This window comes from Epinephelus lanceolatus, chromosome 9 (genome assembly GCF_041903045.1).
Source record: "Epinephelus lanceolatus isolate andai-2023 chromosome 9, ASM4190304v1, whole genome shotgun sequence".
NCBI classification, from domain to species: Eukaryota; Metazoa; Chordata; class Actinopteri; order Perciformes; family Serranidae; genus Epinephelus; species Epinephelus lanceolatus.
The window spans coordinates 37,983-65,529 of NC_135742.1; the positions used below are offsets into that span (position 1 = coordinate 37,983).

Consider the following 27,547-nt stretch of genomic DNA (forward strand, 5'->3'; position numbering starts at 1 on the left):
TATAAATAAAACTGATTGATTGATTGATTGATTGACCTGTTGGGGTGGGGTTTTATCAAAGCATCTGTTAGAGTCGGCGTGGATGGACAGAAGGACAGACAGATGGAAGATGGACGGACAGATGGACAGACCGACAGACGGACGGACAGTTGGACAGAAGGACAGATAGAAGGACAGACAGATGGAAGACAGACGGACGGATGGATGGACTGATAGACAGAAGGAAGGACAGACAGATGGAAGACGGATGGATGGATTGACAGAGGTATGGACAGATGGATGGACAAGAGGACACAAACATGTTCAGTCAGTATCGATGACCTCACTAAAAAAATGAAACCATATTTATACTCAGATTTGTTCTGTAAAAAAATGTGACGTGATTGGTTCGGTCAGATCTGCTGTCACCGCATGGCTTAGATCGGCGGCGTGTTCGTAACGTTACAACCGCAGACATAAAGACTGTTATACTGTTTTTATGTTTACAGCTAAAAAACAATCACCTTCCTTTAAAGCTATAACTTAAATTTAAAACCTGCAGTGAGTTTAATCTGGTTAACGGAGGGTCAGTGAAGTAACCAGGTCGATGTTTCATAAAACTCAGGATATTTTCTCCTCCTCAAATCAAAATACAGAAAATAAAATAAAAAGGTTTTTAGAGGAACTTTAATAATGATTGTGTTTGTGTAACTTTCAATCAATCAATTTTATTTATAAAGCCCAATATCACAAATCACAATTTGCCTCACAGGGCTTTACAGCATACAACATCCCTCTGTCCTTAGGACCCTCACAGCTGATCAGGAAAAATTCCCCAAAAAAACCCTTTAACGGGGAAAAACACGGTAGAAACCTCAGGACGAGCAACTGAGGAGGGATCCCTCTTCCAGAACAGACAGACATGCAATAGATGTCGTACAGAACAGATCAGCATAATAAATTAACAGTAATCCGTATGGACTAACTAACTTTAACTTTAATGATCGATGACAAAAATCAAAACGAGGGAACAAATTTTCAAACTTCAAACTGTGAAAATAGAAAACATAAAAACCGTCAAACAGAAAAAATCAAACTCAACAAATCAGGAAACAAACCGTCTCTCTGTCCATCTGTCTTCCTGTCTGTCTCCACCTGTTTGTCTGTCTCCACCTGTCTTCATGTCTGTCTATCTGTCTGTCTTTCTGTCTGTCTCCACGTGTTTGTCTGTCTGTCTCCACGTGTCTTCATGTCTGTCTATCTGTCTGTCTCTGTCTGTACACGCCATCCACCTGGTTACACTGCTGTCTCCACCCGCTCCAGGAAACTCCAAAAACAGTCAGTTCAGAATGTCCACGGTCCTCCTCTTCCTGATCCACAAACATTTCCCTGCTCCTTTGTTCTCAGAGGCCACGCCCCCGTCACCTGTGTGCAGCAGCACACCTAAGCAGACAGATCTCTGAAGGTTCTCCTGACAGAAAATCAAGGGTTCTCCTGACAGAACATCCGAAGGTTCTCCTGAAAGAATGTCTGGAGGTTCTCCTGACAGAACGTCTAAAGGTTCCTCTCACAGAACATCAAAAGTTTCTTTTGACAGAACATCTGAAGGTTCTCCTGACAGAACGTGCAAAGTTTTTTTCTGACAGAACATCTGAAGTTTCTCCTGACAAAACATCAAAAGGTTCTTCTGACAGAACTTCTGAAGGTTCTTTTGACAGAACATCTGAATGTTCTCCTCAAATAACAAATGTTCTCCGGACAAAACATCAAAAGGTTCTTCTGACAGAACTTCTGAAGTTTCTCCTGAAAGAACATCATAAGGTTCTTCTGACAGAACTTCTGAAGGTTCTTTTGACAGAACATCTGAATGTTCTCCTGAAAAAACAAAAGGTTCTCCTGACAGAACATCTGAAGGTTCTTCTGACAGAACATCTGAAGGTTGTCCTGACAGAACGTCTGAAGGTTCTCCTGACAAGTCAAGTCAAGTCAAACTTTATTTAAAAAGCACATTTAAAAACAACCGCAGTTGACCAAAGTGATATACAGTTATTAAAATACAATATAATCATACACGAAAAAAAGTAAAAGAGTAAAAGCCAAGGACTGTCGCCTAGCTGGGACTGAAAATCAAGGAGAAAAGATGGGTTTTCAGTAATGTTTTAAAGTGCAACAGACCGTGCAGCTCTAACCTGGAAAGGTAGGCTTTTTCACAGCTTTGGGGCCGCCACTGAGAAGGCTCTGTCCCCACGAGTAGAGGTAGAGGTCTGGACCGAGGTACTGCCAGAAGCAGCTGGTTTGACGACCTAAGTGCTCTAGAAGTACTGGGGGGCTGTACAAGCTCTGATAAATAAGACGGTGCCAGACCATTTAAACACTTAAAAACAATTAATAAAACCTTGAATTGGATCCTAAAAATAACATGCAACCAGTGCAAAGATGCAAGGACAGGACTAATGTGATCACGCCGTTTCTTTCCACTCAGCAGACGGGCAGCTGCATTTTGGACTACCTGTAAATGGCGCAGTGCTGACTGGTCAACAAACAAAGAGTTACAGTAGTCTAGGCGTGATGTAACAAAGGTGTGATTAACTTTCTCAAAATCATTTCTGGGGAGATAAGCATTTACTTTCGCTAATAGTCTTAGCTGGAAGAAGCTTGTTTTGACAATAGAGCTTATCTGCTTATCAAACCTAAAGTCACTGTCCAAAATAACACCAAGGTTCCTTGCAAAAGGGTGGCAGTGAGACTTAAGGGTGCCAATAGCGCCGTCATACCCATCTAACAGATTTTGTTGGCCGAATAAAATAATCTCAGTTTTATTTATGTTCATGGAGAGAAAGTTCACTTGCATCCAAGATCGGATATCATTGAGGCAGTCTAATAAGACCTGAACAGAGGCTTGCTCATTTGTTTTTAAAGGCAGATAGATTTGTACGTCATCTGCAAAGCAATGAAATGAGACATTGTGCTTATGGATCCCAATGGCAACATATATATCGAAAAGAGGAGGGGGCCCAAAATAGAACCCTGAGGCACCCCACAGCTCAGGGGGGAAGTGGCCGCAGAATACTGGCACAGCTGGACAGAGAAGCTCCTGTCTGAGAGGTAGGACTGAAACCACTTAAGAACAGTACCCTTAATGCCCACACAGTTGTTTAAGCGAGACAGGAGAATGTTGTGATCCACTGTATCAAAGGCAGCTGTCAGCTGTAAGACCTGATATATATTTAGACTGCTTCTCCCCGATTTCTCTTCAAGAATTGACCGCAGTGATTTCTTCATCTAAATCATCAACGTGTCTCTTAGACCCCATCCCAACTAGGCTACTTAAGGAGGTCTTACCTTTAGTTAACACTCATATATTAGATATGATCAATATATCCTTATTAACAGGCTATGTTCCACAGTCTTTTAAGGTAGCTGTAATTAAACCTCTCCTAAAAAAAAGCCCACCCTGGATCCAGAGGTGTTAGCCAACTATAGACCAATATCTAATCTTCCCTTTATGTCAAAGATCCTTGAGAAAGTAGTCGCAGACCAGCTGTGTGATTTTCTCCATGATAATAATTTATTTGAGGAATTTCAGTCAGGATTTAGAGTGCATCATAGCACTGAGACAGCTCTAGTTAAAATTACAAATGACCTTCTGATTGCTTCAGACAAAGAACTCGTCTCTGTTCTTGTTTTATTACATCTCAGTGCGGCGTTTGACACAATTGACCATCAAATTCTGCTACAGAGACTGGAACACTTAATTGGCCTAAAAGGTTCTACACTAAGCTGGTTTAAATCTTATTTTTCTGATCGTTTTCAGCTTGTTCACGTTCATAATGAATCATCCTTACGTACCAAAGTTTGTTTTGGAGTTCTGCAAGGTTCTGTGCTCGGACCAATCCTATTTACTCTATATATGCTTCCTTTAGGTAACATCATTAGAAATCACTCTATAAATTTCCATTGTTATGCGGATGATACTCAGTTGTATTTATCGATGAAGCCAGAAGAAAGTAATCAATTAACTAAACTTCATAACTGCCTTAAAGACATAAAAACCTGGATGAGCAGCAATTTCCTGATGTTAAATTCAGACAAAACTGAAGTTATTGTTCTTGGCCCCAAACAACTCAGAGACTCTTTATCTGATGACATAGTTTCTCTAGATGGCATTGCTCTGGCCTCTACCACTACTGTAAGAAACCTCGGAGTAACATTTGATCAAGATTTGTCTTTTAATTCTCATTTAAAGCAAACCTCACGGACTGCATTTTTTCATCTGCGTAATATTGCGAAAATTAGGCCTATCCTGACCCGAAAAGATGCAGAAAAATTGGTCCACGCTTTTGTTACCTCTAGGCTGGATTACTGTAACTCTCTATTATCAGGTAGCTCTAGTAAGTCCTTAAAAACTCTCCAGCTAATTCAGAATGCAGCAGCATGTGTACTAACAGGAACTAAGAAACGAGATCATATTTCTCCTGTTTTAGCTTTGCTGCACTGGCTCCCTGTAAAATCCAGAATTGAATTTAAAATTCTACTGTTAACTTAAAAAGCTCTAAATGGTCAGGCTCTGTCATATCTTAGAGAGCTCATAGTGCCATATTATCCCACCAGAACACTGCGCTCTGAGAACGCAGGGTTACTTGTGGTCCCTAAAGTCTCCAAAAGTAGATCAGGAGCCAGAGTCTTCAGTTATCAGGCTCCTCTCCTGTGGAATCATCTTCTTGTTACGGTCCAGGAGGCAGACACCGTCTCCACATTTAAGACTAGACTTAAGACTTTCCTCTTTGATAAAGCTTATAGTTAGGGCTGGCTCAGGCTTGCCTTGTACCAGCCCTTAGTTAGGCTGACTTAGGCCTAGTCTGCCGGAGGACCCCCCTATAATACACCGGGCACCTTCTCTCCTTCTCTCTCTCTCTCTCTCTCTCGTATTCTATTACTGCATCTTGCTAACTCGCCCATTCTGGATGTCACTAACTCGGCTTCTTCTCCAGAGCCTTTGTGCTCCACTGTCTCTCAGATTAACTCATATCACAGCGGTGACTGGACATTGTGACGTGTGTGGTTGTGCTGCTGCCGTGGTCCTGCCAGATGCCTCCTGCTGCTGCTGTTATCATTAGTCATACTTCTACTGTTATTATACATATATGATTATTGTCACATACATATATTATCAGATATTAATATATACTTTCAACATATTGTACCACAGTAGCCAGAACTATAATTATAATATTATTACTTCCATTAATGTTGTTGTAAACTGCTGTCATTACTGTCTGTCCTGCATCTCTCTCTGTCTCTCTGTCTCTCTCTCTCTCTCTTTCTGTCTCATTGTGTCATATGGATTACTGTTAATTTATCATGTTGTTCTGTTCTGTACGTCATCTATTGCACGTCTGTCCGTTTTTTTTGGGGGAGTTTTTCCTGATCAGCTGTGAGGGTCCTAAGGACAGAGGGATGTTGTATGCTGTAAAGCCCTGTGAGGCAAACTGTGATTTGTGATATTGGGCTTTATAAATAAAATTGATTGATTGATTGATTGAGATCCAGAAGGACCAGGACCGCAGTTAGTTACCAGAGTCAACTGTTAAAAGGTCATTTAAAATTCTTAAAAGCGCCGTTTCTGTGCAATGGCGAGACTTAAAACCAGACTGGAACTTCTCGGAAATGTCATTTAGATCAATAAAAGACTGCAGCTGTTCATTAACCACCTTCTCCAAGACCTTAAAAAGAAAAGGAAGCTTGGAGATAGGCCTAAAGTTGGATATCAAGATTATGTTTTTTGATGAGGGGCTGGACCACAGCATGTTTAAAGGCAGCTGGGACACATCCAGACATCAAAGATGAATTTATCAGATCCATAACACAGAGCCCAATGATATGGAAAATGTCCTTAAAAAGACGGGGTGGGATGCTGTCAAGAGGACAGTATAAAGGCTGGACAATATCAGTTAAAGCTGAGTGAGACACTTGTTCAAATGTGTCAAAAACAGCAGGGCAAATGGGAAAGACGGCAGGATCTAATGCAGACGGCGAAAGAGAGGACCTAATATTGGAGATCTTGCCAATAAAAAACCTTAGAAAATCTTCACACAGTTTAGGTAAAGGAACAACACCATTGTGGTCACAGTGGTTTAAAAGAGTATTCAAGGTATTAAAAAGAAACTGAGGTTTATGGCTATTGACTGACACAAAATTGGATAAAAACTGACTTTTGGCAGCTTTAACAGCTTTCTGATACTGCAATAGACTGTTTATTAAAATGTCCAAAGAAACATGTCCAGAGTCATCATCTGTGGTTGGCTCTCACTTTATTGAAATAAAAACATGACTCATTTCTGTTTGCAGGGTTAAGGTTAGGATTTGGGTTTAACCTAAAATCTGCTGATGCAAAAGTTCAAACCTTCAAACACACAAAAAAAATTTTAGTCTTTTAAAGTTTATGATTTTAATGTTACTTCATATTTAATTAAAATTAAATTTATTTAAACATATTTAAATTTAAAGTAAGTTTTTCAAGTCAAATTAAATTTAGTGTCATTCGATCGTTTATTTTGACAGTAGCTTTAAATGAAAAATATAACGAGAAAAAAATAAATGAAAAATATAACGAGGAAAATAAATGTGTTTAACAGAATCTGAATATTTCGGCCACAGCGTTTCAGAGAAACACAAGATACAGACTCAGTGTTTGATTCAGAGTGTACTTTATTTTGAAAGTTTAACATACAGGAAGTTGAAAAGAGCGTGATCAGCAGTCTCATGTCTCAATAAAAAAAATCAATAACTGATCAAGTTCTCACTATGAAATAAAAAAGTTTCACATTTCACACAATCAATAACGATCATTGATCAACAAGCGGGGGCGGGGCTAATACACACAAGTTAATCTGGGAGTGGGGCTAATATCAGCAGGTAAACAGAGGTTGGGGCTACACCTGTGCAGCTACGGTTCATATTTACACTTTGAAAACTTCACACAGTCACATGACCTCACAGCAGTGTCACAGTGATGTCACCATGTGGGGACACACCCTGTGATATCACTGCATTGACAAAACTAGATGTTCACTTTCTTTTCTATTTCAGTCTCTCAACAGAAAGGAGTGTCTGCCATTTTGTTTTTGGTCACAAAAACATTCATCTCAGGTCTGTGACACATTAAACTGATCTCAGGTCAGTCTCTGACACATTAAACTGATCTCAGGTCTGTGACACGTTAAAGTGATCTCAGGTCTGTGACACGTTAAACTGATCTCAGGTCTGTGACATGTTAAACTGATCTCAGGTCAGATTGTCAGAGAAACATTTGAAGTGATAAATTACAACAAAAAAAATTGAATGAGATAAAAAAAATTAAAGCACAAAAAAATAAAGAAGTATCTCTGGCTGAAACATGAAATAAAGTTTAATACATTTATTTTAATTTATTTTCTTCACTGAAAATTAAACTGGTCATCAATGTGGATTCTTTCAGATTTCAACTGAGATAACTGTCTGATAATGACTGGGACCTGTCTAATATCTGATCTGACACATGATCTGTGTTTGGGACCTGTCTAATATCTGATCTCAGTCAGTCACTGGCAGAACATCTCTTTCATCGTGTATTGACAGCAGTCTGTCATCTGATTGGCTGAGATATCGGAAGAGTAAACTGTCCAATGAGAAGCTGTTACCCGACTTCCTCAGAACCTTTTCCTTTACATCACTTCCTGTGGCGAGACGTCCTCACTGGTCGATTACTGTGCTAGACTAGCCGACTACTCTGCACAAAGCCTACAAGATGCAGACAGAGGGACAGAAGGACAGAGAGACAGACAGAGGAGGACAGACAGACAGACAGACAGGTAGATATGTTAGAGCTGGTAGAGTGAGACAAGAAGTCAGACTGCGGTCGTCTGCAGCTCAAACACTGAACTCTAAATCTGAACTCATCCTGTGTCTGAATTCACAGAAAAAATAAAATCAGATTAAAATGTTTTACAACTCTCAAGGGTTTGTTTCTGAAACTGATGTTTTTTTATTAGTTTGTGTTTATTCAGATCTTTTATCAAAATTAACCTTTTGTTTTTCTTGATTTTATCACAGTTAAATAAACATCTTCAGAGTTTTGGACAGAAAAGACTTTGATATGTTTGAGACATTTGAGACGTCCCCTTTGACCTTTTTCACTTTTAATAATCAATCAGTCAATTGAAGAAAATAAATTAATAAATCAATGCAGATGGTTCTCTAATAGACAGACGTATGTCAACCATGCCCCCATGGAGGCGGGGCCTGAGATGAGGGACACCTGTCCTACAGCTAGACAGGTGTGTCACACTGGTGTGAAGTTCTCAGAAAAACAACAGGTAGGGTTCGGCACACAGACAGGCAGAGCACATACACGTGTCGACATTCAGAGTTCAAAGGTCACAGAGGTCATCAGGAGGGGAGGGGTCGAGTTCATCTGGAAGTCAAAGACCGACATCTGTGTAGAGGTCACTTAAAAGTCATATTAAAAGGTCATATCAAGGTCATTGAGAGTAACATTGGATTGAATTAAAACTGAGGTCAGACATAGGTCGTATAAACGTCATGGGAAGGTCACATGTAGGTCGTGTGAAGGTCATTTGAAGGTCAGATGTAGGTTGTATGAAGGTCAGATGTAGGTCGTATGAAGGTCATGTGAAGGTCAGATGTAGGTCATGGCACCTTTGGCACTGCTGTCCAGGAAGACTTTGATGTAGGAGGTGGGGACGTATCCCTCCTCCTCCAGGTTCCTCCGCACTCTGGTCCAACCATCACCCTTGTCCTCTTCCACCACAGAAAGTAGTTCCCCCTCCACCATTGACAGAGTACCTTCGTTCTGACCTGCAGAAGAAGAACAACAACAACATGTTGAGACCACAGAGAACCAAAGTGGAACCAAAGAGAACCAGATGAGAACTCGATATGTGGTCAGTTACACCTCCTGAATTCTCTGGTCTAACCCTCATCTGATGACGACTTCCTGTCATCAACAGGAAAGAGTTCTACCCACAATCCTTCACACCACTTAAAGCCAAACAAGTATGGGTTATTTCAGACAGACAAACGCAGCCGAGAGTGCTCTGGTAGAACCGCTGTATAGAACCAAGGCCTCAGGTAGAACCACTGTACAGAACCAAAGCCTCAGTTAGAACCCCTCTATAGAACCAAGACCTCAGGTAGAACCGCTCTATAGAACCAAGACAACATGAACGTGTTTCTGAACATAAGGAATGTGTAAACATTGTCACTCTGCTGGGAGGAGGAGGTTCCACAGGTACAGGCTGATCTCTCAATCATGTGTTTCAGTCCTTGAAAAACTTCTTTATGAACAACGTGGAGAATTGAAATTTTATTTTTATCACCACATCAGTCAGACTTTAGAAAACAATACAGAACAACAGCTGATTCTGTCAAAGTGATGAATGGCATCATCAGACTGTAAAAACTACTGCTCCACCCTCTTTCTTGATTCATCAGTTAACCACATCATCCTGATGGACATACTGTTTGTTGGTTCACAAATTACTCCTCAGATAAAACACGTGTCCAGTTTGCTTCCTGTATCAAAAGGTGTGCCTCAGGGTTCCATACTGGATCCACTGTTCTCCATATATGTAAATTACAAGGCTTTATAAATAAACCTTGTCCCAACAATCAGCAGCCATGGGCTCATCTAAACAGCTGCCTAGCACTCTGAAAACTGAAAGACCTGATGAAGACTAGAAGAAGATAAAGTGTTTTCAGGGAGCTGTTTCCTCACTTGGTCATGTTATGAAGAAATGGCAGTTAACAGGAACCGTGGAGGTCAAGCTGAAAACTGTGACAGAGCTGCTCGTAGGATTGTTAGAAAGGAAGAGTGGTGGTGCACTGTTCTACTGTGCAGACACACCTGGACAGGTATGATCTTCATGAAGGAGTCATCAGAAGAAAACCTTTGCTGTGTTCTCACCACTACATTCAGACTCACATGTTTGTGAAGGAACATTGAAACAAGCCTGATGCTTTTTGGAATCAATGAGACAAAGGGACACCCATCCACCTGTTACAGACGGAGGTGGATGGATGAGACAAAGGGACACCAGTCCACCTGTTACAGACGGGGTGAATAGATGAGACAAAGGGACACCTGTCCACCTGTTACAGACAAGGGTGGGTGGAGGAGACAAAGGGACATATGTGAGGGTCCAAAGGACAGAGAGATGTTGTATGCTGTAAAGCCCTGTGAGGCAAATTGTGATTTGTGATATTGGGCTTTATAAATGAAAATGATTGATTGATTGATTGATTGATTGACATATGTCTACCTGTTACAGATGGGGGTGGATGGATGAGAGTTGAGTTTGAGATTTGTTTGCATCCAGTGTCTGATATCAGAGACAGTTTGAGAGGGTGGAGTGGGTCTGAGAGGTGATGGATTTGACGGAGATGTAGAGCTGGATGTCGTCAGCGTAACAGTGGAAATGGAGGCCGTGACAACGGATGATCTGACCGAGGGGGAGAAGGTAGAGGATGAAGAGGACCAAACCCTGGGGGACACCTTGGGACGGGGGCAGTCGAGGAGGAGCAGTTGTTGATGAAGATGAATTGCTTCCTTTCAGTAAGGTGTGATTGGAGCCAGGTGAGGGCTCATCTTCCCACTCACGTGCTGACGTATTGCGGTAAGCGAGTTGTGTCATTTCCGGTGTTTCTGTGACAGTGTCTCTGTACTGCTCTGGTGAATTCTGCTAGCCTGCTTTCTCACCTCAGTTGCTTTAACGCTGCTTTAACGTCTACTTCAAGTCATAACCCACACTGGTTCTGTTTAAGCACTTATAGCTCTCCTTCTTTCTACGACTTTCTCGCTAATCTCTTAGCTGTTGTTTGCACGCTCTTAGCCTTGTTAGCTACTTTAGCTTAGCCATGGCTTCTCCTTCTCCTGCTCTTTCTTGCCCGGTGTGCCAAATGTTCAGTTATGCCTCTGCCTCCTTTAGCGACAGTGGTAATTGTAATAAGTGTAGCTTATTTGCTGCGTTGGAGGCGAGGCTTAGTGAATTAGAAGCGCGGCTCCGCACCATGGAAAACCATTCAGTAGCTGCGGTAGTTAGCCAGCCCCCTGTAGCCGGTGCGGAGCCACATAGCATAGCCTTAGCCTCTGCTAACTGTCCTCCGGTAACTCCCGTTCAGCCGGGAGGTTGGGTTACGGTTCGCCAGAAGCACAGCTCCAAGCAGAAGCCCACGGTTCACCACCAGCCTGTTCACGTTTCCAACCGCTTTTCCCCACTCAGCGACACACCCGCTGAGGATAAAACTCTGGTTATTGGCAGCTCTATTCTGAGGAACGTGAAGTTAGCAACACCAGCGGCCATAGTCAAATGTATCCCTGGGGCCAGAGCGGGCGACATTGAATCAAATTTAAAACTGCTGGCTAAAGCTAAACGTAGATTCAGTAAGATTGTTATTCACGTCGGCGGCAATGACACCCGGTTACGCCAATCGGAGGTCACTAAAATTAATATTGCCTCGGTGTGTGAATATGCAAAAACGATGTCGGACTCCGTAGTTTTCTCTGGACCCCTCCCAAATCTGACCAGTGATGACATGTTTAGCCGCATGTCATCATTTAACCGCTGGCTGTCCAGGTGGTGTCCAGCAAACGATGTGGGTTTTGTTAATAATTGGCAAACTTTCTGGGGAAAACCTGGTCTTATTAGGAGAGACGGCATTCACCCCACTTTGGATGGAGCTGCTCTCATTTCTAGGAACCTGGCAAATTTTATTAGTAATTTAAATCCCTGACAACCCAGAGTTGAGACCAGGACAGAGAGTTGCAGTCCTAAACGCCTCTCTGAGCTTCTAGTTCAGTTACCCAGCCATAGTTTTCATAGTTTTATACAAACGGTGTCTGTCCCCCGACCACCTAAATTATTTAAATCTAAAATTAAACAAAGAGGAGTTGTGCATAACAACCTCATAAAAATTAAAACCTCTTCTGTGACAGAAAGACAAAACAGGAGAATTAAATGCGGACTGTTAAATATCAGGTCTCTATCGTCTAAAGCAGTGTTAGTAAACGAATTAATATCAGATAATCATATTGATTTACTCAGTCTCACTGAAACCTGGCTGTGTCAAGATGAATATGTTAGTCTAAATGAGTCCACGCCTCCCAGTCATAATAATACCCACATTCCTCGAGGCAGCGGCCGAGGAGGGGGAGTTGCAGCCATTTTTAACTCTAGTCTGTTAATCAGCCCTAAACCTAAACTAGATTATAATTCATTTGAAAGCCTCGTTCTTAGTCTTTTACATCCGACCTGGAAAACCTCGCAGCCACTTTTATTTGTTATAGTGTACTGTGCTCCTGGCCCGTATTCTGAATTTGTATCTGAATTCTCAGAGTTTTTATCCAGTTTAGTTCTTAAATCAGATAAAGTTATTATTGTAAGCGATTTTAACATTCATGTCGACGTTGATAATGACTCCCTGGCTACCGCGTTTATCTCATTAATAGACTCCATTGGCTTCAGTCAGGGTGTACATGAACCCACTCACTGTTTTAACCATACCCTCGATCTAGTTCTGACGTATGGAATTGAAATTGATAACCTAAAAGTCTTTCCACAGAATCCCTTGCTATCAGATCATTATCTGATTACTTTTGATTTCTTTTTACTCGATTACACGCCACTTAGCAACAGTTACTATACTAGATGTTTATCAGATAGTGCTGTCACAAAATTTAAGGAAAAGATTACTTCGTCGTTAAATTCAATACCAATACCTTCAGTAACAGAGGTTTCCCGTGCCGACTTTAACCTCTCCCAAATTGATCATTTTGTTCATAGCGCCGTAGGCTCGCTGCGAACAACGCTCGACTCTGTAGCTCCTCTTAAAAAGAAGTTAACAAAGCAAAGAAAGTTCGCTCCTTGGTATAACTCTCAAACCTGTAGGTTAAAACAAATATCGCGAAAATTTGAAAGGAATTGGCGATTAACCAAACTGGAAGAATCTCGTTTAATCTGGACAGACAGTCTCAAAACTTATAAGAGGGGCCTCCACAATGCCAGAGCAAACTATTACTCAGCATTAATAGAAGAAAACAAGAACAACCCCAGGTTTCTTTTCAGCACTGTAGCCAGGCTGACTGAGAGTCAAAGCTCTATTGAGCCTTGTATTCCTTTAGCCCTTAGCAGTAATGATTTTATGAGCTTTTTTAATGACAAAATTCTAACTATTAGAGGCAAAATTCATGACCTCCTGCCCTCGGATGGTAGGCCTACCTATCTAACCTCAAACACAGCTGTAGAATCTAATATATATTTAGATTGCTTCTCCCCAATTTCTCTTCAAGAATTGACCGCAGTGATTTCTTCATCTAAATCATCAACGTGTCTCTTAGACCCCATCCCAACTAGGCTACTTAAGGAGGTCTTTCCTTTAGTTAACACTCATATATTAGATATGATCAATATATCCCTATTAACAGGCTATGTACCACAGTCTTTTAAGGTAGCTGTAATTAAACCTCTCCTAAAAAAGCCCACCCTGGATCCAGAGGTGTTAGCCAACTATAGACCAATATCTAATCTTCCCTTTATGTCAAAGATCCTTGAGAAAGTAGTCGCAGACCAGCTGTGTGATTTTCTCCAGGATAATAATTTATTTGAGGAATTTCAGTCAGGATTTAGAGTGCATCATAGCACTGAGACAGCTCTAGTTAAAATTACAAATGACCTTCTGATTGCTTCAGACAAAGGACTCGTCTCTGTTCTTGTTTTATTAGATCTTAGTGCGGCGTTTGACACAATTGACCATCAAATTCTACTGCAGAGACTGGATCACTTAATTGGCCTAAAAGGTTCAGCACTAAGCTGGTTTAAATCTTATTTATCTGATCGTTTTCAATTTGTTGACGTTCGTAATGAATCATCCTTACGTACCAAAGTTTGTTTTGGAGTTCCGCAAGGTTCTGTGCTCGGACCAATCCTATTTACTCTATATATGCTTCCTTTAGGTAACATCATTAGAAATCACTCTATAAATTTCCATTGTTATGCGGATGATACACAGTTGTATTTATCGATGAAGCCAGAAGAAAGTAATCAATTAACTAAACTCCATAACTGCCTTAAAGACATAAAAAATTGGATGAGCACCAATTTCCTGATGTTAAATTCAGACAAAACTGAAGTTATTGTTCTTGGCCCCAAACAACTCAGAGACTCTTTATCTGATGACATAGTTTCTCCAGATGGCATTGCTCTGGCCTCTAGCACTACCGTAAGAAACCTCGGAGTAATATTTGATCAAGATTTGTCTTTTAATTCTCATTTAAAGCAAACCTCACGGACTGCATTTTTTCATCTGCGTAATATTGCGAAAATTAGGCCTATCCTGACCCGAAAAGATGCAGAAAAATTGGTCCACGCTTTTGTTACCTCAAGGCTGGATTACTGTAACTCTCTATTATCAGGTAGCTCTAGTAAGTCCTTAAAAACTCTCCAGCTAATTCAGAATGCAGCAGCACGTGTACTAACAGGAACTAAGAAACGAGATCATATTTCTCCTGTTTTAGCTTCTCTGCACTGGCTCCCTGTAAAATCCAGAATTGAATTTAAAATCCTACTGTTAACTTATAAAGCTCTAAATGGTCAAGCTCCGTCATATCTTAGAGAGCTCATAGTGCCATATTATCCCACCAGAACACTGCGCTCTGAGAACGCAGGGTTACTCGTGGTCCCTAAAGTCTCCAAAAGCAGATCAGGAGCCAGAGCCTTCAGCTATCAGGCTCCTCTCCTGTGGAATCATCTTCCTGTTACGGTCCGGGAGGCAGACACCGTCTCCACATTTAAGACCAGACTTAAGACTTTCCTCTTTGATAAAGCTTATAGTTAGGGCTGGCTCAGGCTTGCCCTGTACCAGCCCCTAGTTAGGCTGACTTAGGCCTAGTCTGCCGGAGGACCCCCTATAATACACCGGGCTCCCTCTCTCTCTCTCTCTCTCTCTCTCTCTCTCTCACTCTCATCCTATTACTGCATCTTGCTAACTCGGCCATTCTGGATGTCACTAACTCGGCTTCTTCTCCGGAGCCTTTGTGCTCCACTGTCTCTCAGATTAACTCATATCACAGCGGTGCCTGGACAGTGTGACGTGTGTGGTTGTGCTGCTGCCGTGGTCCTGCCAGATGCCTCCTGCTGCTGCTGCCATCATTAGTCATTAGTCATACTTCTACTGTTATTATACACATATGACTATTGTCACACAAGTATACTGTCTGATATTAATACATACTTTCAACATATTGTACCACAGTAGCCAGAACTATGACTATAATATTATTACTTTCATTAATGTTGTTGTAAGCTACTGTCATTACCTGCATCTCTCTCTCTCTCTCTCTCTCTCTCTCTCTCTCTCTGTCTCATTGTGTCATATGGATTACTGTTAATTTATTATGCTGATCTGTTCTGTACGACATCTATTGCACGTCTGTCCGTCCTGGAAGAGGGATCCCTCCTCAGTTGCTCTTCCTGAGGTTTCTACCGTTTTTTTTTTTCCCCATTAAAGGGGTTTTTTTTGGGGAGTTTTTCCTTATCCGCTGTGAGGGTCTTAAGGACAGAGGGATGTCGTATGCTGTAAAGCCCTGTGAGGCAAATTGTGATTTGTGATATTGGGCTTTATAAATAAAATTGAATTGAATTGAATTGAAATTGAATCTGTGATGCTGAGGAAAGATTGTAGGCGGCAGAGTTAAGATGGAGTGGTTAATGGTATCAAAGGCAACAGTGAGGTCCAGGAGGATGAGGATGAAGAGTTGGCTGGAGTCTGAGGAGAGGAGAAGGTCATTTGTTACTTTGAGGAGGACAGTTTCAGTGCTGTGGTGGGTATCGAATCCATATTGAAATTGTTCGTAGAGGTCATCGTTGGTGAGATGGGCTTTGATTTGTGAGGCGACAACATGATCCAGGAGTTTAGAAAGTAATGGGAGGTTGGAAATGGGCTGGAAGTTATTGATACTGTCAGGGTTGAGTCCAGGTTTCTTGATGATGGGGGTTACAGCAGTCAGTTTCAGTGATGGGGGAATGGTGGAAAAGTTGAGGGAGGAGTTGATAATCCCAGAGGTAATTGGGGAGGATGATGGAAGGAAGATAGGATGGGATCTAGGATGGGATGGGATCTAGGATGGGATGGGATCTAGGATGCGGGTGGAGGCTTTCATGGTTGAGATGATTTTGGAAAAATCAGCTGGAGAGACGGGGAGAAAATCTAGAGAGTGGAGAGATGATAAGAGAAGCAGGGGGGAGCGAGGAGGAATGGGTGATGGGGGAGGAGGATAGGGAACTGTAGATGGTATCAATTTTGGATTGGAAGAAAGAGAGGAAAGAATTTCATTTTTTAGTGGTGAATGAGTTTGAAATGTTGTCACTGGGATTGAGGAGTTTGTTGATGGCGGAAAAAAGAGCCTTTTGGTTATTGGAGCCAGTACATGCGTTTACATGGAGCCATGTATTCCTTTTGCATTCAGGTTGGAAGCCCTACCCGAATAGATATGCTCCTTATAAATACCTCAACCTGAATGAAAACAGCCAACCCGAAAGAAAATCTAATCGGGTGCACAGGGGTGGAATATTCCTTTTCAGAACCCGAATGGAAGAATTTTTCTGTCTTGTGTACACCTCCTACCCGATTCCAGCCATTCTGTTCTTTCTGTGCATGCTCGTTTCCTTGCCCTTCTGGCGCAATGACGTATATAGCGTGCATAGCAACGGGCTGAGATAGAGCAGTTGGACTCGTTGCACTCACCGGTTTCCATTCGCCACAGCACGGTCTTCTATCTCCCTTCTTCAACCTTCTATCTCCCTTCTCCTCCTCAACAGACGAAGCATTAGCAGAACAAGGTTGTTGTCGTGCTGCTGCTTCAAGAATATAAGCAGAACAAGCCTGAAAAAGGCACTAAGAACAGCGTCATCAAGCATCTTGTTATCCGGAGCGAGGACTACAGTGTTTCCTTCCATTACACGTAACATCCGCCCCGCCCCCTATCCAATCAGAAACCTTCCCTGCCCCAAACCTTGTGGACCCAAATAAAGGCGATTGAACTGATCTCCCTGTAAACCCTCATTCAGAATGAATATTTCTTATGTAAACTACTTGGAAAGACTTTAATTCAGAATGATTTCATTCAGATTTATTTCATTCTGAATAAGAAGCCATCATGTAACCACACCCATTGTGGATGAGGTCTGAAAAGTAGGCAGAGCAGGCAGTGTTGAGGGCGGTTTTGTACAGTTTTGGGCTGTTTCGCTGTGTTGCTGTTTCTATTGGTGTATTGTTGTACCTACAACCTGTATACTGAGTTCTGCAATTAAAGTGATCCCGTTGGCTGTAACTTTTCTTCGTGGTTCTCCGAGTCTCTTCATTTCAAGTTTAGCATTTTTTCCTTACATAATTGGCGTCCCAAACAAGGAATTTTTTGATTTTACAAGAGGAAAATATATTCTGATTTCAATTTAGCAAGTTATGCATATAATTCAAAATGATTTCTGTGATTCCATTATATTCTAATGAGTAAGTTGCATTCAGTTGTTTGATGTATTTGATCAATCTGTTTAAGATTCAGCTGCTAGGCCGCCTAATGGGAAGGGGCCGATGGGGGACTTTTCCTGGATTAAACAACTGCCAAGTTTTTCGCCTCCATCAGTTGAATGTTGACAGATGATAAAATATGTTCAGTGTTTGATGTAATATCATATACTCATGTTAAGTTCATATATCACCATATCGTACGTTTTCTTATGCATCATCATATTCAAGTTCAAGAGTTTCGTACACGACTATATATTCATGTTAGTAAGGAACACTGGTTAGAGTTACAGTGCCATATATCCTACTCATATTCATACAAGCATAGGCGTTCATTTACCATTCAATTCAAATAAACACAAGAAGTTTGTGCTCTAATAAAAAAAAAAAAAAAAGGGATCAGCACTCAGTGAATAATCCTCCTAAGCCCTACGATAAGCTATTATGGCAAGGTTTAACTATACAGACCCGTGAGCAGTGATAACTAACATGTCTTTGGGGTCATCGGGTGGGAACCTCCTTTCACCGGTGTTTCGTCTAGTTAGTCCCACGACACCTCCAGGAGGCTAGACAGTGATCTCTGGCGTCCCAGAGACACTCCCCTAATGCCAGGTCTCACTGCTCCCCACACTAACCGAACAACCTCCTTTACCTTACCTATACTACCATAGAGGAGGTAGACCCAGGGAAGGAAGCCTTGTTAGGCTATCACACTCCCCCACCGGGTTAGGCTGTACAGTCTACCTCCCCAGGACGAGCCCTCACAACAATGACACCTCCAGGAGGCTGGACAGTGATCTCAGCCCAAACAGCACTGCCAACTTCAACCAAGCCCAGGCTCCGTTTATGCGAGCTCCAGGCAGAAGCAATGCTGATACTGCCTTTACTAGCACATTCACCATACTCTATTTCACACGCTACATAGCATAACTACAATGTAAGCTAAAGTTAAAGGAGATAAATGAACTCACAGGATCAGCAAACACACTCACTTTGCAGCATGGTCTCAAACAAAATGGATTCAAATAGGCCACTCCCACACTTATATAACCTTCCTCTTCCTGGATTTCCTTCTTACTTACACATGGCTTTCTCAGCCCAAACAGCACTGCCATCTTCAACCAAACCCAGGCTCCATACATGCGAGCTCCAGGCAGAAGCAATGCTGATACTAGCTTTCCTGTCACATTCACCATACTCTATTTCACACACTACATAGCATAACTACAATATAAGCTAAAGTTAAAGGAGCTAACTGGACTTACAGGATCAGCAAGCACACTCACCTTGCCGCATGGCCTCAAACAAAATGGATTCCAATAGGCCACTCCCACACTTAAATACTTCCTCTTCCTGGATTTCTCCTGACAGGAAGTGGATCTCTCCACCTGATCTCAAGGAGTTATGTGCCCTGCTTAGTAGTTCCCCCTGCTGGCCCCCAGCTGACATTATTTCTTCTGTAATAGATAAACTGGCTGCATTTAATTGCTTCATCTGACATTTCCTTCACTGTCTTCCTCAAATTCTGTCCCCGCACTCCAAGTTCCCCCAGGAGTGAGACAGTTGATCTTGCTATGAATCCCCTACACCCCACTTCCACTGGACAAATCCTAGTCTTCCATCCTCGCTGCTCAGTCTGCATATCTAAGCTTTTTTCTTTCATAGGCTTCTTCCACTGAGTCTTCCCAAGGAACTGTCAGCTCAATGAAATAAACTATCTGTTGACTCACTGACCACAACACTAAGTCAGGCCTCTGCCTGGTACAGACTATTTCCTGAGGAACAACAAGCTTTCCCCCTAAATCTACTTGCATTTCCCAATCACAAGCACCTTCTAGGCGGCCACACCCTTGCCTCCTCACTAACTTATCCCTTCTGTATTTCTCTCCCTCACGGACAAACTGAATTACTAAGCCCCTATCCTTAACACCTTCTGAATTCACCTGTCTTCGTTTCCCTTCGATGCCTGCAGCTAAACATTTCAACACCTGATTATGTTGCCATGTATATCGGCCTTGTGACAAGCCAACTTTACAGCCTGACAAAATATGCTTTAAAGTTGCGGTACGTGAACACAATGGGCATGATGGGTCCTCATTTACCCACAGTTTTAGGTTCTGGGGGGTTGGTAACACATCGTATGTAGCCCCTACCAGGAATCTAATACGATTCTCCTCCATACTCCACAGGTCCCTCCAACTAAGCTTCCTCTTCTCTACACTTTCCCAATTCAACCACTGTCCCTGTTTAGCCTGGGCCACTACCTTTGTACCCCTTACTATCTCTTCCTGTCTGCGTATCTGTTCTACAACCAGCTTTCTTTTATCTTTGAGGCCTGCTGTATTCCATACCGGTTTACCTGAGCCAAGCCCCAGGCCTCCCCGGCCAAACTGAACATTACCTACAATCTCTGCATGTCTAAGAGCTGCCTCTGCCTCCTGAACTGCCGATCTTGGGTTCCACTTCCTCCCCTTGGTTGGATTTGGAACCACACTCCTAACTACCACGTCCTTACTCCCAGATAACAAGAGCTCTGTCCTGACCTTGGTACATTTAAATTCCTCTGTTAAACTAGATACTGGCAGCTGAAGTATCCCTTTTCCATACAATGCAACACTACTTAGGCACCTAGGAGCGCCCAACCACTTCCTAATGTAGGAGCTAACCGACCTTTCCATTCTCTCCACAACAGATATTGGAATTTCATAAACTGACAATGGCCACATTAACCTAGGATATAGCCCAAATTGCAAACACAACTTCAACTTTCCTGGAAGTTCTGATTTATCTATTCTATCCAATCCTTCAGCCACATCTTTTCTAAATTTCACCACCTGTTCCTTATCATTCAACTCTACATTGTACCACCTACCTAAGCTCTTTACTGACTTTTCCCTAATTGTTGGGATGTCCTCATCATCTATGACAAACTTCCTATCACTTAACTTCCCTCTACATATCGAGATGCTTCTAGATTTACTAGGCTTGATTTTCATGCTGGCCCACTTGAGGTTCTTATTTACCTTCTCTAGTAGCCTCTTTGTACATGGCATTGTTGTGGTCACCAGTGTCATGTCATCCATGTAAGCCCTAACTGGTGGAAGATGCAACCCATTCTGCCGTCTCTCCCCACCTACCACCCACTTAGAAGCCCTGATGATTACTTCCATTGCCATAGTAAATGCTAATGGAGAAATTGTACACCCTGCCATGATGCCTATTTCTAGCCTCTGCCAACCTGTTGTGAAACCTGCTGTACTTAGACACAACCTAATATCCTGAAAATATGCTTTCACTAAGTTAACAACTACCTGTGGCACTCTGAAGTAGTCAAACGCACTCCAAATGAGGCTGTGCGGTACTGAACCAAACGCATTTGCAAGATCTAAAAATATTACATGTAGGTCCTTTTTGTTAATCTTCGCTGCCTGAATCTGGTGCCAGATCATGCTAGTATGCTCTAAACACCCTGAAAAACCTGGTATTCCTGCCTTCTGCACCATGGTATCTATTAAGCTATTCCTTTCTAAGTAGCTAGCTAGTCTCTGTGCTACTACACTAAAGAAAATCTTCCCCTCCACATTCAAGAGAGAAATCATCCGGAACTGGCTAAGGTCCACAGACTCCTTCTCCTTAGGAATGAGGACACCCCCTGCCCTACGCCATGCTCTTGGTATAATTTGTTTTTCCCAAACTATTCTTAGCTGTTTCCACAAAAATTTAAGGGTATCAGGCGCACTTTTATAAACCCGGTAGGGGACTCCATTAGGCCCTGGGGCCGAAGAAGCCTTTGCACGCCTGACCACCTCCTGAACTTCCTTCCACCTAGGTGGCCTGACATCCATCTCATGCTCTATCCCTCCTAATGGAGAGATATCAGGTGGGAAACCTACTATCCTATTCTTCTCCAAATCTGAATACGTGTTTCTCAAATATTCTTCAACCTCTAACCTTTCTGCTTTAAGCTGCCCTCCCTTTTCCTGGCTGAACAATCCTTTAACAAACTTAAAAGGGTCCCTGAAAAAACCTGTCCTAGCATATTCCTTCTTCCTCCTCTTTTTCCTGAGATGCTCCGCCCTTCTAAGAACTGCTAGCCTGCTTCTCAACTCCTCTTGCAACACCTTAATTCCCTCCCTTTCTTCTTCTGTAGCCTTTTTCCACTGCTTTCTTAACTGTCTCCTTTCCTTGACTAACTTCTCTATTTCTCTCTGCCGCCTAGACTTACCTGACTGTACCCTCTCACTCCTCTTTCTCTCATGCACCCCAAACCTCTCTACACCATATGAATACATTATATCTCCCATCTTTTCTAACCTTTGTATTGCATTTCCTCTAAGCCTACTCAAGATTACTGACAAGTCTCTATTAACTATCTCCCATTCTTTACTGTCATTTGCTCTAGGCCATCTAACTCTAACCTTTTGCTCCATAGTTCTTTCTCTGGCTAGCATACTGGCCTCAGTGTCACCTGCATCCTCTCTTACTACCCCCTCCTCCTCAGTGGCAGCGTTACTGATATCCTGCGAACTGTGGTTTTCTACCTGCCGCTGGACTTCATCCGACTGACTCGACTGACTTCTTAGGAAGTACTGATCAATGCGGCTACTCTGCCCTTTCTTTGCCACACACTTCTTCTTTCCCTGATGAGTTCTGAGGCCTTTCACTGATGTTACTTTCTGCCAGCCGCAAGGACAAACCTGAAGCATCTTGTTCTCAACTATGCTACTTTTGCCCTCTACAGATGCGCTCACCTTGCCCTGAGTGCTGCTAATTCTAGCACTGGTGGATAGGTCCGTGCCCCTATCCTTCACTGAGTCACCGGTCCAAGTCATATTACTCTGCGAGTAATTTATGATAAAATCATAAAGAGGAGGAACTATGTAGAGGCAGATAATTTATCATTTTATACTAAAGGTGAAAAATAAGATCAGTTACACAAGGTTTAGGAAGCAGCTGGTCAAATATCAGATTTGGCAGCAAAAAGGACCCATAAGAGGTGTTTTGATAATTTGAGTATTTCTGCGTAAGTCAAGCCTTGGGAGGTCAAATGAGGCAGAACGTTCTGGGTTAGGGTGACCTGGCCGGTGTAACAGATGTGCCAAGTTTTGCAATAGGAACAGCTGTTTTTGCCAGAGAGACAAAGAAGACAGGAAATATTGATGCACTAAGTCCAGCTCTAGGAATAAGTAGGAAATCAGGAGAACTCTAGATTCCCAGGGAATACGACCCAAGCGTGTTCACACACACATACACACACATACACACACATGCACATGAACGAGCAGACGCCCATTATAAAATCATTTGAAGGGTGACTGTTCAGGGCTGTTTTGCTGTGTTGCTGTTTCTACTGGTGTACTGTTGTACCTACAACCTGTATACTGAGTTCTGCAATTAAAGTGATCCCGTTGGCTGTAACTTTTCTCCGTGATTCTCCGACTCTCTTCATTTCAGTGTTTGCTGAAGTTGAACATTTTTTCCTTACAAAGGTGGTCAGTGGATGCTTGGAGATGAACTGTGAGTCCGGTTGTTTTTTTGTTTTTTTTGTGGAGTCTTTCAAGCTGGTGCTTACGTGATTTCAGCTGGTGGAGTTCAGGGGTGAACCAGGGGGCTGTGTCTAAATGAAACAGTTTTGGTTTGATGGGAACTAATTGATCAAGACAGGAGGAGAGAGTGTTGTTATAGTGGTTGACAAGGTCATTGAAGTCATCAGATCATGGGGGAGGGTATGTAGACAGGGTGGCAGAGAGAGATGCTGAGATATCTTGTGGCAAGATGGATTTGAGGTTTCTAAAGAATATTGTACATTTTTCTTTGGAAAGGCTTCGGGAGGTGGATTTCCATGATGATAGCCAGGTGGTCGGAGAAGTGGAGGTTGATGGTGGAGAGTTGTTGGATGGTGAGACTAGTGGAGCAGACTAAATCCAGGGTGTGGCCGCGGGAGTGGCTGAGGAAGTTGACATGCTGAGTGAGATTGAGGCAGTCGAGGAGTTCTAGAAAATCAGAGGCTTGTTTACAGTTAGTGTTGTCAATATGGAAGTTAAGGTCGCCTAGTAGTAAAACTGAAGGTGGGATGGCTGAGAGATGTGTGACAAAATCTGAAAAGTCAGAGAAAAAAGATGGATGTGGTTTGAGGGGGTGGTAGATCATAGCAGTGACAAGGGGGTGGGGCCATGGAGTTTGAGCAATGTTATCAAATGACTGTACAGAAGGAGTGGATATAGTGTTGATTATGAGGGTCTTTTGTGGATTGAAGCAACGCCGCCACCTCATCCAGTGAGACGGGGTTGATCGATATTTGTGTATCCAGCGGGGGTGGCTTGGTTGAGTGTGAAATAGTCCAGATGGCTGTGCCACGTTTCGGTGAGACAGAGGAAGTCCAGATTATTGTCAGTTATGAAATCGTTTAAGATGAGTGCTTTTTTGTTGACTGAACGAGTGTTTTGGAGAGCCAGCTTGGGAGGATGTTGTTGTGTGAGAGACTGTGAGGAGTGGGGGAGCAGGCAGAGGTTGCGATGGATTTTTTTCTTAACTTGTTTTGCATTTCTGTTTTGGGGACGGGGGGTCTGATAGTTATAATGGGCTGAATGGGAAAATTTGTAGAAGGGTCATTGCGTTTTATGTTGATGAGGTTGCTTTTGTCAGCAGAATTGAGGCAGTTACAGGGATGGTGAGATCTAACAGAGTTAACAGGCTGAATGGTGTAGGGAGCAGCAGGAGAAGGGAGAGACAGCTGGGGCCTGTAGGGGGAGCTGTGGAAAGCGGTGGTGTTCTGAGTTGGGACCGTAGAGGAAGAAGGGGAGGCACTGCATGGGGAGTGTAAACAGTCAGTTACGTGGTTGATCGTGAACAGTGTGCTGCAAGTTAGCTGCTAATATGCGGCTTCCCAGTTTGTTCGGGTAGAAACTGTTGGGTTTGATAAAGGATTTTTGGCCCAAGAACAGATTGAAATTGTCTGTGAAGCTCATGGAGTGTGTTTTGCAGGCAGATTGAAGCCACGTGTGGAGGGATATGATACGGCTGAATATTCCATATCCACAGCCAGGAGGAGAGAGTGGGCCACTTATGAAGACTGATTTTCCGATGGTGTAGAGGAACTGAAATAGTTTGCTGAACTGCTTTGTTGATCTCAGACTGTCTGCAGGAAGCATCCACGCAGCCAACGTGAATGATTACTCTGTGGACAGATGATGGGAGTGTTTGGAGTATGCCGGGGAGTTTAGCAAGAATGACGGGAACAGTTGCTCCAGGGAAACAGTGCATAACCGCATTGAAGAAGCTGACATTTCTTGTCATGGAGTCTCCAATTATTAGAGTAGTCAGGGGGAAAAGGGGGCGAGGAGGTAGTGGTGATGAAGGGAGAGAGGGTTCTGATGGAGATCTGGATGGCGGTGACAGAGCAGGTGGAGAGGCACAGGTGGAAGATGAGGCAGGAGAACGCTGCAGAGCCGGTGTGAAGTGCGGGATGGAAAGGCGGCGAGCTCCAGGGAGAGCAGGGCACTGAGGGGGGGACTGAAGTGACGGTGCGTTGTTGGACTGTGGGGAAGACGGTGGTGAAGGTTGGGGTTCAGCTGGTAGGGGAGGGAAATCTTGCAGGGCGAGGATATCAACTCTATTGTCAAGCTGGGTGGTGTGGTGGAGTGTGTGAAGGGGCTGCTTGATGATGATAGTGTCCATTTGCAGTTCGGCTTCACAGACCTTGCAAAGTGTGGAAATACATTGTTCCAGCTCAGTGACCTTCTCAGCAAGGACAGTGCAGTTGACGCAGCCAGATGGAGAGGTGGTGGAGCCATGGTGAGTGTCGTGATGGCAGGGGCCCAGTAAGAGGGCCTGCTGCAGAGAGTAAGTGTCTGGGTTAGTAGAAGCCCGAGGGCGTTGGAGGGGCGTTGAGTCCCGGTCACTTTCCAGTAACGTTAGGTGCTTCAACAGATGAGTAGTGTTAGCAGCAACGCTAAAAACAAGCTAGCTAGTGCTAAAAACATGCTAATGTTAGCCGGCTGGCTAGCGCAGGGCATGAGCTAGTTGTGAAAAATTGGGATCGCTAGGTCCAATTGGAACAGTGGTCACGTAGAAAGATTGTGTAAAGGGTAAAGACAGTTTACCAAGAGTATGCCAGTTAAAAGTGGATAAAAAATGTTAAAGAAGGCAATTTTCCGGGAGCTGATCCGACAGAGGTTACACACACACACACACACACACACACGTACGGTGCCCAAACAACAAACACATCCAGTTTTTGGCTGCGAGAAAATCAACCAGGTTATAAAACTATGGTGGCATCTGGGACAACCATGAATAAAGACATGTCTTTGACTCATCTCTGACCTGCTGGAACTCTGTCTCAGTCTCAGATCAGAAGGTTTTTAATCTGCAGAAATGATCATCTGATCCTGAAGAACCCAGGTGACATCACTGTGTACCTGAATGTCAGCTGATGTACTGACAATAGTACTTCAGGTAAAGCCATACCTTGGAACGGGTAAAGGGACTTGCAGGTGCCAATACTCGGTAACGGTTCTTCATCATCAAAGTCGTCATCAAACTCCGAACTACGAGACTTGAATTGAAGCTCTGCACTGTGGTCCTCAGTGTAGCTGCCATCAGGACTGAGGACAGACAGACAGGTGGACACAGAGACAGACAGATTCAATCATGTAGAATCTATGAACATGTCAGAGGACTTTAAATATAACTGCTGAATGATCAATGATCAATAATCAATAACCTCTCTCTGCTGGCAGGGCTGCGGTTGTCCAGCTGTTTCAGGCTGCTGCTGCCGGGCGTCGTCGCCTGAGAATTTAACCCACAACCTCCACTTTGTCTTCGACCGCCGTGGTCAGACAGTCTGCTATCTGCCTCCAAAAGCCATGCCTGCAGAGGACCACACACACACACACACACACACACACGTTAAGGTTAATGTAGTAACATACATGTTTATACTCATTAACATACAAGTTAGCACGTTAACAGAAAATACACATACTGTGTGTGTACTATGTGTGTACAGTATAATGTGTGTAGTATGTATAGTATGAGTGCAATATGCGTGTACTATGAGTGTACAATGTACTGAGTGTATTATGTGTAGTGCAGACCTGGTTCCTCCTCAGCTCGTCATCCAGTCTCTGCAGACTCTGTTTCACTTCCTCCAGTCGAGGTTCCAAACTGCCAGCATCGCCCATCTGAGGACTTCGTTCGTACACCTCCCTCATCTTCAGGAGAGCGTCTCTGGAACAACAAACACACACAATAAACAAACAATAAACAAACATACAAACAAACTGGAAGAGTCAGATACACAGGAAGAGTCATATACTAGAAGAGTCAGATACACAGAAGAGTTACATATACAGGAAGAGTCACATATACAGGAAGAGTCATATACAGGAAGAGTCAGATACACGGGAAGAGTCATATACAGGAACAGTCATATACACAGGAAGAGTCACATATACAGGAAGAGTCATATACAGGAAGAGTCAGATACACGGGAAGAGTCATATACAGGAACAGTCATATACACAGGAAGAGTCACATATACAGGAAGAGTCACATATACAGGAAGAGTCAGATACACAGGAAGAGTCAGATACACAGGAAGAGTCACATATACAGGAAGAGTCAGATACACAGGAAGAGTCATATACACAGGAAGAGTCACATATACAGGAAGAGTCAGATACACAGGAAGAGTCATATACACAGGAAGAGTCATATACAGGAAGAGTCAGATACACAGGAAGAGTCACATATACAGGAAGAGTCAATTACACAGGAAGAGTCATATACAGGAACAGTCATATACAGGAAGAGTCACATATACAGGAAGAGTCAGATACAGGAAGAGTCACATATACAGGAAGAGTCACATATACAGGAAGAGTCAGAAACAGGAAGAGTCACTTATACAGGAAGAGTCAGATACAGGAAGAGTCATATACAGGAAGAGTCAGAAACAGGACGAGTCACTTATACAGGAAGAGTCAGA

At 42.9% G+C, this 27,547-nt stretch overlaps 1 protein-coding gene across 1 annotated transcript in view; it reads right to left on the reverse strand.

Annotated features, from left to right (window-relative positions):
- Nucleotides 1–6,669: 6,669 nt before the first annotated feature.
- Nucleotides 6,670–27,547, reverse strand: part of fnbp1a (formin binding protein 1a) — a 63,968-nt gene continuing 43,090 nt past the window's right edge. Inside the window, exons 14-18 of the mRNA XM_033618858.2 lie at nt 26,655–26,787; nt 26,282–26,427; nt 26,026–26,162; nt 8,677–8,835; nt 6,670–7,758 (exon numbers count right to left, since the gene is read on the reverse strand). Of these exons, the coding sequence (XP_033474749.1) occupies nt 7,730–7,758; nt 8,677–8,835; nt 26,026–26,162; nt 26,282–26,427; nt 26,655–26,787 (604 nt within the window). The 3' untranslated portion in view covers nt 6,670–7,729. The remainder of the gene's footprint in view (nt 7,759–8,676; nt 8,836–26,025; nt 26,163–26,281; nt 26,428–26,654; nt 26,788–27,547) is intronic.